The sequence below is a fragment of the Carica papaya genome, chromosome 8 (assembly GCF_054855325.1).
Source record: "Carica papaya isolate Zhongbai chromosome 8, ASM5485532v1, whole genome shotgun sequence".
Taxonomy (NCBI): Eukaryota; Viridiplantae; Streptophyta; class Magnoliopsida; order Brassicales; family Caricaceae; genus Carica; species Carica papaya.
Window position 1 is genome coordinate 2,579,877 of NC_142316.1, and position 13,923 is coordinate 2,593,799.

The following is a 13,923-nucleotide window of genomic DNA, read 5'->3' on the forward strand; positions in this document are numbered from 1 at the left end:
TAGGGTCACATCTCATGGAGAATTTTTGAAACACTTCTGATCAGCAAAAGAGAAAATTAAAAATTGAAGAATCCAATAAGTCATGAATGAAATTGAAAGAAAATTAAAAGCAGGCAGCTTAACTGACAAAGGTTCAGAATCAATTTTTACAGACAGAAAGAGAAAATGCATAGAGAGAGAAAGAAATGATGAGTCGAAGAAAACGGGCTATAAACTAGAGATCTTTAAGAACAAGCTCTTTCTTTTAATAAGCATAAATAATTGAATGAATTATATTTTTTCTTTGAGTTACTAGCGGTTTAATGTTCGATGGTAAATGTCAATCTGGGTAGCACTCCTGAGATGTCATCCCCTCAACTGATGAAGCTTTCTTATCTTTTTAGGAAAATTGCAGCCCTCACGACGCAGGTCCCTCTTCACCTTGTCTTCATCTATGGCCATATTCTTGTCAAAAGCGTTCAACATACCTCCTCTTATTCCTTGTGCAAAAGCTGCACTTACTGATAAAACAGTAGGTCTATAAAGTTTTTTTTGGGATTTCCATTTTTTCTAAGTCTTATATATTAGCATTTCTGTTTTCTTATTCCTAAGGAAATAATCATACCAGAAAATTTACTTAAACTTTGAGCTTCCTTGTAATGTTTACATTGTTATGATGGCATATCAGATGGATCCGTTTCTACAGTTGGTTGATGATTGCAAAGTAAAGGCTGTTGATACTGGTGACCATTCAGAAAAAGTATATGGATCTAAAGAAGATGACGAAGATGCCTTGAAGTCGCTTTCAGCAATAGAAATAACAGAAAACTTATCTAAAGAGTACTTTGCTGCAATGATCGTGAAGTTTCTTGGAAAATCAGATGTAAATGGAATTTGCATTTTAGTGCTCTAGTATATTATATCAGGAGTGCCTTGCCAATCTTTGTGTTCTTTTTTGCAGCAAGAGTCATCCTGCATAAGAGAACAGTTGATTACTGACTTTATACCCGATGATGTATGTCCATTGGGGGCTCAGTTGATGGAAGCACCTGCAGAAGTGTACCAGTATGAAATCAAAGGCAGAGAATCTCCTGACAAGGTGACTACATTTTTATTCTTTTATTATCTTCTATTTCATTTTCTTTACTATAACGTCTTATGGACACTGACATTGTCATTTTGCAGGCTGAACCTCTATTATTCCTGCCTGACACTGACTTGCTACCAAGTGCATATGAAAGCCAAACAGATCCTACCATGCAGCTGGGTTCAAAAGAAATCTCAAATCTCTTGAGTGTGGATGAACTTCTGGATGCAGTAAGTTTTTTGTTGATCCGGTGGATGGCAGGGAGACAACCATTATAATTAAGACTTGTTCTGATCATTCACAAAAAGTGCTTTTTTTATTGGAATATTTTCAAATTTGTTGAGGTTATGGTTTTTCTTTCTTTTTTTTTTTTGGGGAGGGGGTGGTGGCTGGGGTTTTAGAATTACTTTATCATTCCAAGGTATCTGAAGGAATTCCTTTATTTGTCCATTTTCATTCTTCACTATAGCATTAGAGAAGTGCAATGTTGTGATAAGACCCTTGAGTTTAGTACCTATCCATAAGCATACTCTTGTTTATGATGCAATGGTCATTGTGATGTTTTTTCAGTTGAGGCTCCTCTCAGGCTTTAGTTTTGTCTCTGCAAAAACAATCATAAATATTCGAACGTTTACCAGGATAACATTTAGCTCGGATATTAAGCTTAATGGAACCTCTTTTCTGCTAGATAAAAACATGGAGTGTTTATTCTCTCATTTAGTATTATCTCTCTGGGATGGTGATATTTTCTGCAGGTTTCTCAGACAACAAATCAAGTTGGAAGATACTCAGTCTCCCATCCACCTGACATGACTTACACTGAAATGGCTGGTCATTGTGAGGCCCTTCTAATGGGAAAACAGCAGAAGATGTCAGTTTTCATGGTTGCTCAAAAGAGTAACAATTACAGCCAGGCCAAAGATCAGACAATTTCTTATTCACATGTTGAACCAGTTGTCTCTCTGGTATTTCCTTGCATTATCTTCACATTTGCATTGAACATTATGTTGTTATTCAAACTTAGATTTTTCTCAGTGATATCAAAATCTGCATGGAAGAGATTAAAATCTAACAGTTGAAGGAGTTAAAATGTTAATTATTCTGTCACCATTAGTCACTAGATCAGTTTCATCATAGGAGCAGCAGTTGTGGCTTAAGAGTCTTGAAAAGGTTGTAAATAAGCCTCATTATCCTCAATTCTATGTTATAATTCTCATTTCATTTGAAAAAATCTAATTAAAAGCATGTAGCTGAATCGAAGCACCAACAACTATAGTGCAGCAGAAGTTTTGTTTGAATAGATCAGATTTAGAGTACTTAGATTACTCACAATAAAGACTAAAAATTTCAAAGAATAACGTTGAATTGTATTAAGTTATATCCAAAACTGTTACAAGTCCTTTTATAAGGTTTGTAACATGTACCTAACTAGGAACATGAAATCCTAAGAAACTAAGAATCAAATTAGGAATAGGAAATATCAAGGAAACTAGAAAACTAAAATAAATCTTGGACTTGAATTAGAAAAGATCAAAAATAATAAAATAATAACACTTAGGATTGAACTAAAAATAACACTTAGAATTGAACTAGAAAAAGTGTGCTGCATCAATTGCTAATAGGTTCGGATACTAGGATGATAACAAACACTTGAGTCCTTACCAATCACCAACCACCAGCGACCAACTCTACTATCAGCAGATTCACTACCAACGCTTGCATGGACATCAAACCGGATGATGCACACTAACAGTTCGATATTACCATTATCCATTGTCAGCTAATCTGTCCATCATGTTTAAAACCACCAGAACTAATACAAAGACCAGAGAATCTAGGATACCAGTATGTTCAGCATTATCTCTTTTCCCATACACTATCCATTTCATTGTTACCACTTCCAGCACTACCATGACTCATATGAAGTTTCAAAATGGTTTGACTTAATATGGCCTTCACTATCATTAGTCTCCACATATAACCTGTGTAACATATCAGTTGCTGGTACCGTTTCCGCTATCACGGTTGTCATTAGTATTAGTATAACCCTTGCCTGCCGACACCCTCCACCTATAACCACCTACACAACCCGTGTGTCATATCAAGTGCTGTTACCTTTTTCACTATCATGGTCCTCATTAGTATTAAGTATAACCCTTTGCTGTCGGTACCAAGCTTGTCCTTTAACTTATTCAATCTAAATAAGCTGAAATCATATAGCTAGTGAAATATTATGGTGAGTGGAATTTTATTTTCGTTTTGATCTCCTTCTAAAAACTCCTGAATGTCTATTATTTCATCAGAATGCCCTATTCTAGATACATATTAAACAACAACAATGTGTATGCAATGGGACTTGTCCTTCAGTTCAAGAATAAAATTGGAATGATATCAGTTTCAAATTTTTAATAGTGTTGTGTCAAATAGTATAATTTAACATTTAACATTTTGAATATTTAACTTCAAAATTTGTCGTTAGTTCAAAATCATAAAGGAACTAATAAGGTTCTTCTTCCTTTTTGAAAAATTTGGTCATTTAAAACGAATTTTGAATGTATTGCACGTCTACTAAATTCATAACGTATGTTAGTCCATATATGCATTAAACCTAACTTTTCTGTATCCTGTTGCCTGCATGCAAATTGATTTGAGGCTCACACCATTAGGAATTGCAGGGTGGAAATCCATTCCTTGATCAGAACTTTGATGTTGTTTCCTACAATCCATCTACTGCTAGCATTAGCGCAATGCCGTGTGCCACTGAGTACCAGCATCATCCCCACTGCTTCCGACCACCGGCATCATGCCCGTTTGATAATTTTATGAAAGCCGCCAGTTCGGAGGTAATACACTAAACTTGGGTAATGGAAGTCCATATTTTCCCTCGGAGCAAGTCCAATTGACAATCTCGAGAAGGCTTCTGGCTGATGATGTCGTAAACCATAAAAACCGGGGTCCATGAACAATGAGTTGAAAGTTGGCTGACGGAATTCTCAGAAATCTAGTTGCTACTTCCAACATAATGATTTGCAGGAGCTGTTATGGGTTAGGTCAGCAATTTTGTGCTCGTATTTCTGTTAACAGTAAATGGCTTGATTCATTATTTTGTTGATTAATCCTCTATTTTTATTTTTTTTTTCCTTCCTTCCTTTTGGTTTTTAACTTCAACTTTTCATCCCATACATATTGAAATTTTTGGGATGAATATGTATAGGTGTATGCAACCCCATGTAGTAAGTTTGTTTCTTTTTAATTGTTATATAGTCCATTGATCATGTATCAGCTTGTAAAAATTGGTGTTTTGTAAAATTCAATTATGTGAATGTGAAGATAGAGAAAAAGATATTCCTAGTAGGTTAGAATTTTAATTATTCTAAATTTATATCGATATATTATAAAATATAAATTTTAATTTCTCTTTGAAAATTTTATGATTTTACTATAATACTAAACATTATTTGTAGACTTGACTTTATTATTTAATTATTGGCAAAAGTTTTATTAAATGTTATTTTAATTATAATTATGAAAAAATTAAAAGAAAATGAAAATTAAAAATTAAAAATTAAAAAATAAAGAAGAGAACTATATAAGCGCCCAACCCAATTTAATTTAAATAAAATTCCATTTGAAGCCGAAGTCTAAAATCATCACCAAGTAAAAACCCTCTTTTGTGTTACTCATGGACAAGCAGTTATAATATACACCCTCCAGGAGTTATACATTTATATATATATATATATACACACACACACAGACGACCTGAAAATTTTCTCATCTTTGTCGTCTTTTTCCTACAAGCAATCTCTGGAAGTTTCTTCTTCGAAAAAGAAGAAGGAAAACCTAAACTTACTTCCTTCCCCTTTTCTTCTCCATCAACAGAGCTTATCATCCCCATTTTTGCTCCTTTTCCTTCAAACGAATTGCCGAACTGTAATTCTCTGAGATCATTGTAGCTTCTTCTCTGAACCAGCAGCAATCGTCCCTATTTCTTCCCTTCCGTTTTCGATCCTCTTCTTCTTCCTTTCTACAATACAATCTCTATTCTCAACTGAAAAGGGCCTCTACTCTGCGTACTCCTTCTCTCGCGGTAGTACGTCTCGTTCATCACACATCTATTCGTCACTGCTAGTCTTCCGTGATCCGGGTGAGTGGCATCGCTGTTAAATGGTTTCAGATTGTAATTTTGCTTTTAAGTGAGGTTGCTATGGATTGAAATCCTTCAAATGCTATTCTGATTAAAAAATGTATTGTTTCAGATATTGCACGAATTTTGGTGAATTTGGAGTATGGAGGACGCTCAGGAGCAGCAAAGTCAATCTCTTGGTGAGTTTTCCATGCTCCCGTTTAAGATACTGAATTCTTTAATTTCGGATTTTAGTACTTGAATATGCGATCTTACAAGGCATATTAATGAGGAAAAAAATGTTCAGTTGTGCAAGTATCATTTGATCTTATATAGCTATATTTAAAATTAAAACGAAAAAATTGCTTCTTGGATTATACACACCAGCAATTTCTAATGTAACTGAATATTTTGTGAAGAGTACTTTTGGATAATTATTATGTATTGAATTAGCTGTTTTCTTAAGACTAAGTATTGCGTTGACTTTCTTTTTATTTTACACTGTAAAAAGCTATATAATTGGCAAGAGAAAATCTTTTTCTAGCATAAAATTGTGATATTTTTTGGTCTTGCTGGAAGATGAACTTGCTGCAGATTACATTGCAAAACAAGGTGAGTTCATGCCCTTGTTTTTTGTAGGTCAAGACCAAGAAAATGACATAGTTGCTGAAGGTGCTGCTTTTGTGCATGGAGATCCACCTCAAGACGCTAATGGTCCCCCAAAAGTCGATTCTGCAGTTGAAATCCTGCATGAGAAAGTAACGAAGCAAATCATTAAGGAAGGTCATGGTCAGAAACCATCCAAGTACTCTACATGCTTCTGTAAGTACCAGATATCTGCTTGTATTGGATATCTCTGAGCTTTAGTATACTGTGGTTTTGATCCTTGAAAATATTTTTGAGTTTGCCATTCTGGTGGCTGAGGACTTCTGTTTTGCACCAATGAGTATTGAATAGCTAATGCTGTCAAATAAAGCACTTTCTGACAATTTGTTACAAAGTAATGCATGTCTCTAGCCTTTCTGTCATATCTAAGGACATGGGGGAGTTGAATACCATTTCTTTTTGGTGGCTGCAAGTTAGCATGGTAAGGTATAATTAATAAGGAGAGATGTTTTCTGTGATTGATTGTGGAGTTCAAAGCCGTTTGACTGAGGTCGGAATCAATTGTTTAACATACTTACATATTGCATTCGTCAAGCCAATACTTGAGCTAAAACCAACTATGTACAGCATTGATATTAAGGGAAAGTTCTTGTTTACTGTCTTGTTGGAGGCTATGATTGAAGTTGAGCTCATGTTTTCTGTATCCTATTAACTGCATCGGTGCCACAGTGCATTACAGGGGATGGACTGAAAGCACTCAACACAAGTTTGAAGACACATGGAATGAACAGCAACCAATCGAAATGGTTTTGGGGAAAGGTACTTGCCTAATTCATCCTGATTCTTTCTTTGAATTCAAACCCGTTGAATAAAAAATGCTGACAAGATTCTTCGATGCTTAATATATAGTCTCTGCTAAAGTTTATGAAGATTTTGAGAGTAGGAAAAAACTCCCTTTTTTCATTTATTACATCAATGATTTGTGCCTCATTTTATAGGCAAAACAGAAGGAAAAATAAATTAACAACCTTCCCTATTAAATGACAGTTAGCATTCTGTTACGGTGCCTAGTTGTCTAACAAAAATAAATAACAGAAAACAGTAACAGCAAATATAACTTATTCTTAATATTTTTACACTCTCCCTTAATCAGGTTACGTAAATGTTGAGTAAACCTAGATTGGATATCAATTCGTTGAAGGATCTTTTAGGAAGTGCCTTTGTTAAAATATCTGCAGTTTGCTGACTAATAGGAACATGGAGTATTGTAATAGTTTGATCTTCAATCTTCTCTCTGATGAAGTGCCGATCTATCTCCATGTGTTTAGTTCGATCGTGATGTACAAGATTTTTAGTTATGTTGATTGTTAATTGATTGTCGCACCGTACTTTCATGGGAGTAGTAATCGAGAATTTTATTTCTATTAGAATCCTTTTTAACCAAATTCCCTCATATATTCCATGAGCAAGTGACCGAAGTTCAGCTTCTGTACTATTTCGTGACACAACAGATTGTCTCTTGCTCCGCCAAGTGACTAAGTTTTCCCAAACATAGTACCCAGATGTAGATCTTCTGTCAGTTACAAAACCCGCCCAATCGGTATTTGTGTAGATTTCAATATTCCTGTTCATTGTTTTCTGGAGAAATAGTCCTTATCCTGGAGTTTTCTTAAGATATCTTAGGATCCGATATACTATATTCATATGATCATCAGTAGGTTGATTCATGAATTGACTTGCAGTACTGACAGCAAAACTGATGTCAGGTCTAGTATGAGCGAGATAAACAAGTTTGTCCACAAGTTTCTGATATCTTTCTTTATCAACTGGTTTGCCATTGGTTTTAAATCCAACTTTTGTAGTCGTTTCTATGGGTGTTTCTGTTAATTTACACCCAAGCATCCCTGTTTCTTTCAATAGGTCAAGAACATATTTTCGTTGTGACACATATATTCCCTTTTTAGAACAAGTAAATTCCATTCCCGGAAAATACCTGAGTGCTTCAAAATCTTTTATCTCAAACTCTGTGACAAGAAAAATTTTGAGTTTCTGAATTTTCTCTATGTTATCACCTGGTAAAATAATATCATCAACATAAATAATTAAGATCGCTTTCTTATAAGAGGCATTATTCTTGACAAACAAAGTATGATCAGACTGACACTGCTCAGAGCCCATATGTTTGATAGTTTTGGTGGATTTGTCAAACCAAGTTCTCGGAGATTGTTTTAGAACATAGAGTGCTTTTCTGAGTTTGCACACCTTGTTAGATTTATATGTGGTCTCAAGGACCGGAGGGACTTCCGTATATACCTTTTCTTCTAAATCACAATTGAGAAATGCATTCTTTACGTCAAGTTGACAGAGAGGCCAATTAAGATTAGAAGCAAAAGAGAGTAATACCCGGATAGTGTTGTGCTTAGCCACTGGGTGAATGTCTCCTGATAGTCTATTCCGTAGGACTAAGTGAAGCTTTTAGCCACTAGACGGGTTTTGTACGGATTCACACTTCCATCAGGATTGTGTTTTGTAGTGAATACCCATTTGCACCCTACTTTATGTTTTCCAAGTAGAAGTTCTGTCAGTTCCCAAGTCTTGTTCTTGTCTAGAGTCCTGATCTTCACTCTGGTAGTGCAAGGGTTTCATGAATTGTTTTTGGTTCAGTGGAGCTGCCATCAAGCTTACTTATATATGCATGATACTTTGAAGATATGTTGCTGAATGAAACATAATCCTGTATAGGGTGTCTAGTACAAGATCGAGTTACTTTCCACAAGGCAATAGGTAACTCAATATCGTGGTGTCTGTAATGGTAATAATATCAGAAATTGTGTCTAAAAACTCATTATCTGATGTGTCCTTACTGCTCGGAATTGGAATAGACTCATGACAATGTGTAGTTGGCTCAGAATCTTTATCAACTGTAGTTTTGTTTCTCCTAGTATAGACACGTAACTTTTTATTGATAGTAGTAGGTATAAGCTCAGGTTCAGACTCTTTGATACTGGTTTCAGAGAAATTTAATGAGAACTCAGGAATAGTGTAGGGAAGAGAGGTGAGAGGTGGTGTACTTATATCCCATACTTGATATTCATGATTAATACTGTCCCTCTGAATATCAGTAGTGGGATAGAATGACTAGTTTTGAAAGAAAGTAACATCTATAGTGTAGTAGAAACGACGGGTCCTTAGACAAAAACATTTGTATCCTTTTTAATTTGGTGAATATTCAACAAAAACACACTTAATGGCCTTTGGGTCAAGTTTACCTCTGAGGTGAGTATGAACATGGACATAGGCTGAACAACCGAAAACGTTGTAGGGAAGGTTATGAAGGATATGAGATTGTGGAAAGACCTTTAAGAGTGTATCATAGGGTGTTCGAAATGCGAGAGTTCAGGAGGGCATGCGGTTTATTAAGTATGCAGCGGTGAGAACAGCCTTTTTCCAAAAAATTTTTGAAATGTGGGTAGTGAGTATAATTGATCGAGCTACTTCAAGAATGTGTATATTTTTTCGTTTGGTTATGCCATTTTGTTGTGGGGTATTAACACAGGAACTTTGATGAATAATGTCGTGGTCAGAAAAATATTGTCTCAAAATGGTTTCAAAGTATTCACACCCATTGTTTGATCTCAATACTTGAATTTTAGTATGAAATTGATTTTGAATCATAGTATGAAATTTTTAAAAAATTTGGCTAACTTCAGATTTTTTTTTCATAAAAAAGATACAAGTGATTCTAGTGTGGTCATCAACAAAAGATACAAACCATTTTGTCCCGGTGATATTAGTAACCCGAGAAGGACTCCATATATCACTATGGATTAATGAAAAAGGTTTTGTGGGTTTGTAAACTGAACTGGAAAATAAATTTCAAATATGTTTGGACAGTTGACATATTTCGCATTGAAAGGAAATTGAATTTTTATTTCGAAAAAAAGTAAGAAATAACTTTTTCAAATATAAGAAATTAGGATGTCCTAAACGGTAATACCATAACATGATGGGACATTCCCTGTTTAAATTGTTTACAGATTCAGAATTAATACATACTGCATGAGTTTATCTACTAAGAGAAGAGTTGTCAGCTTGCAGTAGATAAAGACCTGAATCCATACTACCATTGCCAATCGTCTTCCCCGAGTTCAAGTCCTGAAATTCACACAGTTTAGAATTAAATATAGCTACACAATTCAAGTCCTGTGATAGTTTGTTTATTGACAGGAAATTGCAATACAAATTTGAAACGTATAGCACAGAATACAAAATTAACTTGGGTGACAGTGCAACTATTCTTGTTCCTTCGACTCGGGAATTGGAGCCATCAGCAATTTTAATTGAGAATTTATCTTTGCACTTATTGTACTCCTTAAATAGTGAGATATCCCCGGTCATATGGTCGGAAGCACCTGAGTCAATAATTCATATGCCCTTTTTTGAGGAATAAGTTGAGAGACCAGAAAAATTACCTTTTTGAGCTGTGGAAGCATTACTAAGAATTATATTGGGAGAAAACATTGTCTGGAGGAGGTTGATCTGTTCAGGACTAAATAGAGGACTTTCTGTAGGAACGACTGCAGCTGATTCCTCCTCAGTTGAGACAAAATTGCCCCGATGAGTCTCCTGCTTTGGTATCTTCTTTTCAGCTGGCTTCCTGTGAAGCTTCCAGCATCTTCCACGAATGTGTCCAGGTCTTTTACAGTATTTACACCATGGCCGTCCCTTCTGCTCAGTCCACCCGACTTGTGAGAGCTACACCAGTCTCGGGTGAGAGAGAACTGCCTTCAGCAAGGTTAGGGCTGAGTTACGATTCACCCATCATCACCTTCTTCCTGCTTTCTTTGCGTTGCACCTCAGAGAACACCTCTCTCATGTTCAGGAGAGGTTTGGTTTTAAGGATGCGTCATCTTACTTCGTCGAGGTATTTGTTCAGTCCGAAGAGGAATTTGAACATTCATTTCTATTCCACAATGCTTCGGAATCTCCTGGCATCATCGGGACTGCTCCAAGCATGTTCCTCAAAAGCGTCAAGCTGCTGCCATTTTCAAGTAAGAAATTTGTAATATTGAGTTACCGTCTTTTCTCTTTGGGGCAGGTCGTGAAGACTTGCTTCGACTTCAGTAATCATTGAGTTCGCCAACCAAGACATAAGAAGATTGTTTTCTACTTTCCATGCTCGAGCATTTGGATCATTCGCGGGAGGTGGTGAGAGCTCTCCAATGAGGTATTCGTCCCGGCTTTGCCCTCGAATGAACACGAATGAACATTAATACAAAGGATGACCATTGTAGATAGTTGCTGCCATTTAGTCGATGTCCAGTAATGAAAGAAGGAGCCATATCAGTGAGAGCATGACTGTCAGGCACCGGAAGATAGGAGCCCTAAAGGACTTCGAGCGAAGAAGAAGTCTGTTCATCCTGCCTATTGAATGCAAGAGGGATGCTGAAGAATTTGGATCAGGTATGCTCTGATACCATGAAGATATTAAGAGTAGAAAAAAACTCCCATTTTTCATCTTATTACATCAATGATTTGTGCCTCATTTTATAGGCAAAACATAAGGAAAAACAAATTAACAACCTTCCATTCTAAATGACAGCTAGCATTTTGTTACGGTGCCTAGTTATCTAACAAAAATGAATAACAGAAAACAGTAACAGTAAATATAACTTATTTCTAATATTTATACAATTTATTTATTTATTTATTTTGGAGCATTGTTGTAATAGATGTGTAATAGTATGTTAATATGTTTGCAAGACAGATAACAGGTGCTGCACATATACATGGCATGAATATTCCTATTAGGACACGGTATCATTCCTATATGGAGAATACTTTGTCTAATTGAAAATTCAATGCCAGAACAATGCCTTTACTCATCTACTGGTAGTCCGTCAATCTAATGATTCTAATCATTATCTGTAATGGCAGAAAGTTTCTCTGTTTATTAACTGTCTTTCCAAGTGTCGATGATAGTCTTGAAAATGTAACAGAGAAGAAAGAAATGACTGGCTTAGCAGTTGGAGTGTCCAGTATGAAGTCTGGTGAACGTGCGCTGCTACATGTGGGCTGGGAGTTAGGTTATGGGAAAGAAGGAAGCTTTTCTTTCCCAAATGTTCCCCCCATGGCAGACTTGTTCTATGAGGTTGAACTCATTGGATTTGATGAAACAAAAGAAGTAAGTTTTATTCTGGCTTGCTAAATGTTTACCTATGATCTCCAAATGCTTCTTCTTGCCTGAGCCTAACAACATGTGGCTTTATGTGGTTGCATTACACAGGGGAAAGCTCGTAGTGACATGACTGTTGAAGAGAGGATTGGTGCTGCAGATCGACGGAAGATGGATGGGAACTCTTTATTTAAGGAGGACAAATTGGAGGAGGCCATGCAACAGTATGAAATGGTTACGCACTAAGTTTCCTTTTTAGTATGACAGTTTAACATATCATGCTGGCATCTGCATTCATCCAACCTCATCTAGTCTCTTTGACTTTCTAGTTTTTGATTAGTCCAGATTTTTTTCTGTTCATGTAGGCCATAGCATATATGGGTGATGACTTCATGTTTCAGTTATTTGGGAAGTATCGAGATATGGCTTTGGCTGTTAAAAATCCATGCCATCTTAACATGGCAGCATGTCTGATAAAGCTCAAACGCTATGAAGAAGCCATTGGACAATGCAGCCTTGTAAGTGAATGATCCATAAAGCTCCTTTCCCGGTAAATGATATAACAAAATAATGCCACTACACCTTTGAAAGAGCCAAAGCTGTATTTTAACAAATGATCTGAAATTCAACAACAAAATTAACAAAGACAATCTTTTGTTTAATCTGAATATATATGGATGTTTATTTTACTATCCTGTAGACCAGACGTAACTATTGACACCCTTCTAATAACTTATAATGTAGAGCAAGCAATCTTATAAAGATGTTTTTGTCTACTCATAGTCTTTATCCAGAGTTTTAATTTTAATCATATACTTTATTCGAGCATTTCCTTTTTTTGTTTTTTTCTTTTTCTGCCTGAACTGCTGTAGTTTGTGCTTGAGATCCTCTTTTTTTTTTTCATCAATCAAAGAACTAAAAGGACATGTGAAGTTTGGAAAATAAGCAGCTCTATGTGCTTAATGCATGTCGTTTCCTTCAGTGTATTTTAAAACCAATGCGTTTGGATGATGATTGATGTGTCTAACATTTTGCTGCTGCATTGAAAGATCTTACATGGGGATTTTCTTAGGTGTTTTTAGTTCACCTAGTTCTGATACTTGCTTTATTATGTTATTCCTGTACCAAACAATTCTGGTTATGATGGTTTGTTTCTATTTCTCACTTTTGGTTATCAGGAAAATTAAATCAGTGAGAGAGTTAAAACAACTGACTAGCTATTTCCATGGATGATATGCTGACAGGTTTTGGCTGAGGACGAGAACAATGTGAAAGCACTGTTCAGACGAGGTAAGGCTAGAGCAGAACTTGGGCAGACTGATGCTGCTCGGGAAGATTTCCAAAAAGCACGAAAATTTGCTCCTGAAGACAGAGCAATAGTGAAGGAACTTCGGTTGCTAGCTGAACATGACAAGGCTATTTATCAAAAACAGAAGGAGATTTATAAAGGTATTTTCGGACCGAGACCAGAAACTAAACCCAAGAGTGGTAATTGGCTAATTATCTTCTGGCAGTGGTTGGTTTCGCTCTTCTATCGCCTCTTCAAGCGCGAAAGACTTAAAGCTGACTAAGTTTTCAGGACCCTGATGTTAAATAAACAATTAAGATTGATGTGTATCTCAAGTGTTTTAAAAGTGTTTCTTGTTTTTCCAAAACTTGTATCTTTTTACCTTGTTTTTAAATCCATTAAGAATTCTGATTAAGAAAAACCCATTTAAAATTATGAGAGAAAGAGGCATGAAATGATAATAAATTTTCTTGTTGATTGAGTTTATGGCCTCCTAATCTCCATTTTAAAAAAAATTAGTTGACTTCATCAGTTGAAGAATTCTGCTGACTTTAATACTCTTTCTATGTTCTAGTTATATCTTCTTGTGACAAATGTTCCAGGGACAGTTCCATGATGTGGAAGGCAAACATCAAACTTTTATATTTTTACATATATGTATA

The 13,923-nt window shown here is 35.7% G+C and overlaps 2 protein-coding genes across 4 annotated transcripts in view; both read left to right on the forward strand.

The window, feature by feature from the left end:
- LOC110809305 (protein SEMI-ROLLED LEAF 2) overlaps window positions 1–4,420 on the forward strand; it is a 33,996-nt gene extending 29,576 nt beyond the window's left edge. The window contains exons 15-20 of one of the 2 annotated variants that reach the window (XM_088209116.1): window positions 384–511; window positions 668–862; window positions 941–1,078; window positions 1,165–1,296; window positions 1,822–2,031; window positions 3,733–4,420. In XM_088209116.1, the coding sequence (XP_088065242.1) occupies window positions 384–511; window positions 668–862; window positions 941–1,078; window positions 1,165–1,296; window positions 1,822–2,031; window positions 3,733–3,921 (992 nt within the window). In that variant the 3' untranslated portion in view covers window positions 3,922–4,420. The remainder of the gene's footprint in view (window positions 1–383; window positions 512–667; window positions 863–940; window positions 1,079–1,164; window positions 1,297–1,821; window positions 2,032–3,732) is intronic. The other variant, XM_088209118.1, reaches the window with a different exon arrangement.
- Window positions 4,421–4,794: 374 nt separating this feature from the next.
- TWD1 (FKBP-type peptidyl-prolyl cis-trans isomerase family protein) lies at window positions 4,795–13,742 on the forward strand. Of its 2 annotated transcripts, XM_022035079.2 has the most exons (8): window positions 4,798–5,213; window positions 5,326–5,392; window positions 5,832–6,014; window positions 6,528–6,617; window positions 11,798–11,982; window positions 12,085–12,207; window positions 12,339–12,491; window positions 13,218–13,742. In XM_022035079.2, exons 2-8 carry the CDS (start codon window positions 5,356–5,358, stop codon window positions 13,542–13,544), a joined length of 1,098 nt encoding a protein of 365 aa, XP_021890771.1. In that variant the 5' UTR covers window positions 4,798–5,213; window positions 5,326–5,355; the 3' UTR covers window positions 13,545–13,742. The 2 variants fall into 2 exon arrangements, with proteins under 2 accessions (XP_088065355.1, XP_021890771.1); XM_088209229.1 differs by lacking the exon at window positions 12,339–12,491 and having other exon boundaries at window positions 4,795–5,213.
- The last annotated feature ends 181 nt before the right edge of the window (window positions 13,743–13,923 follow it).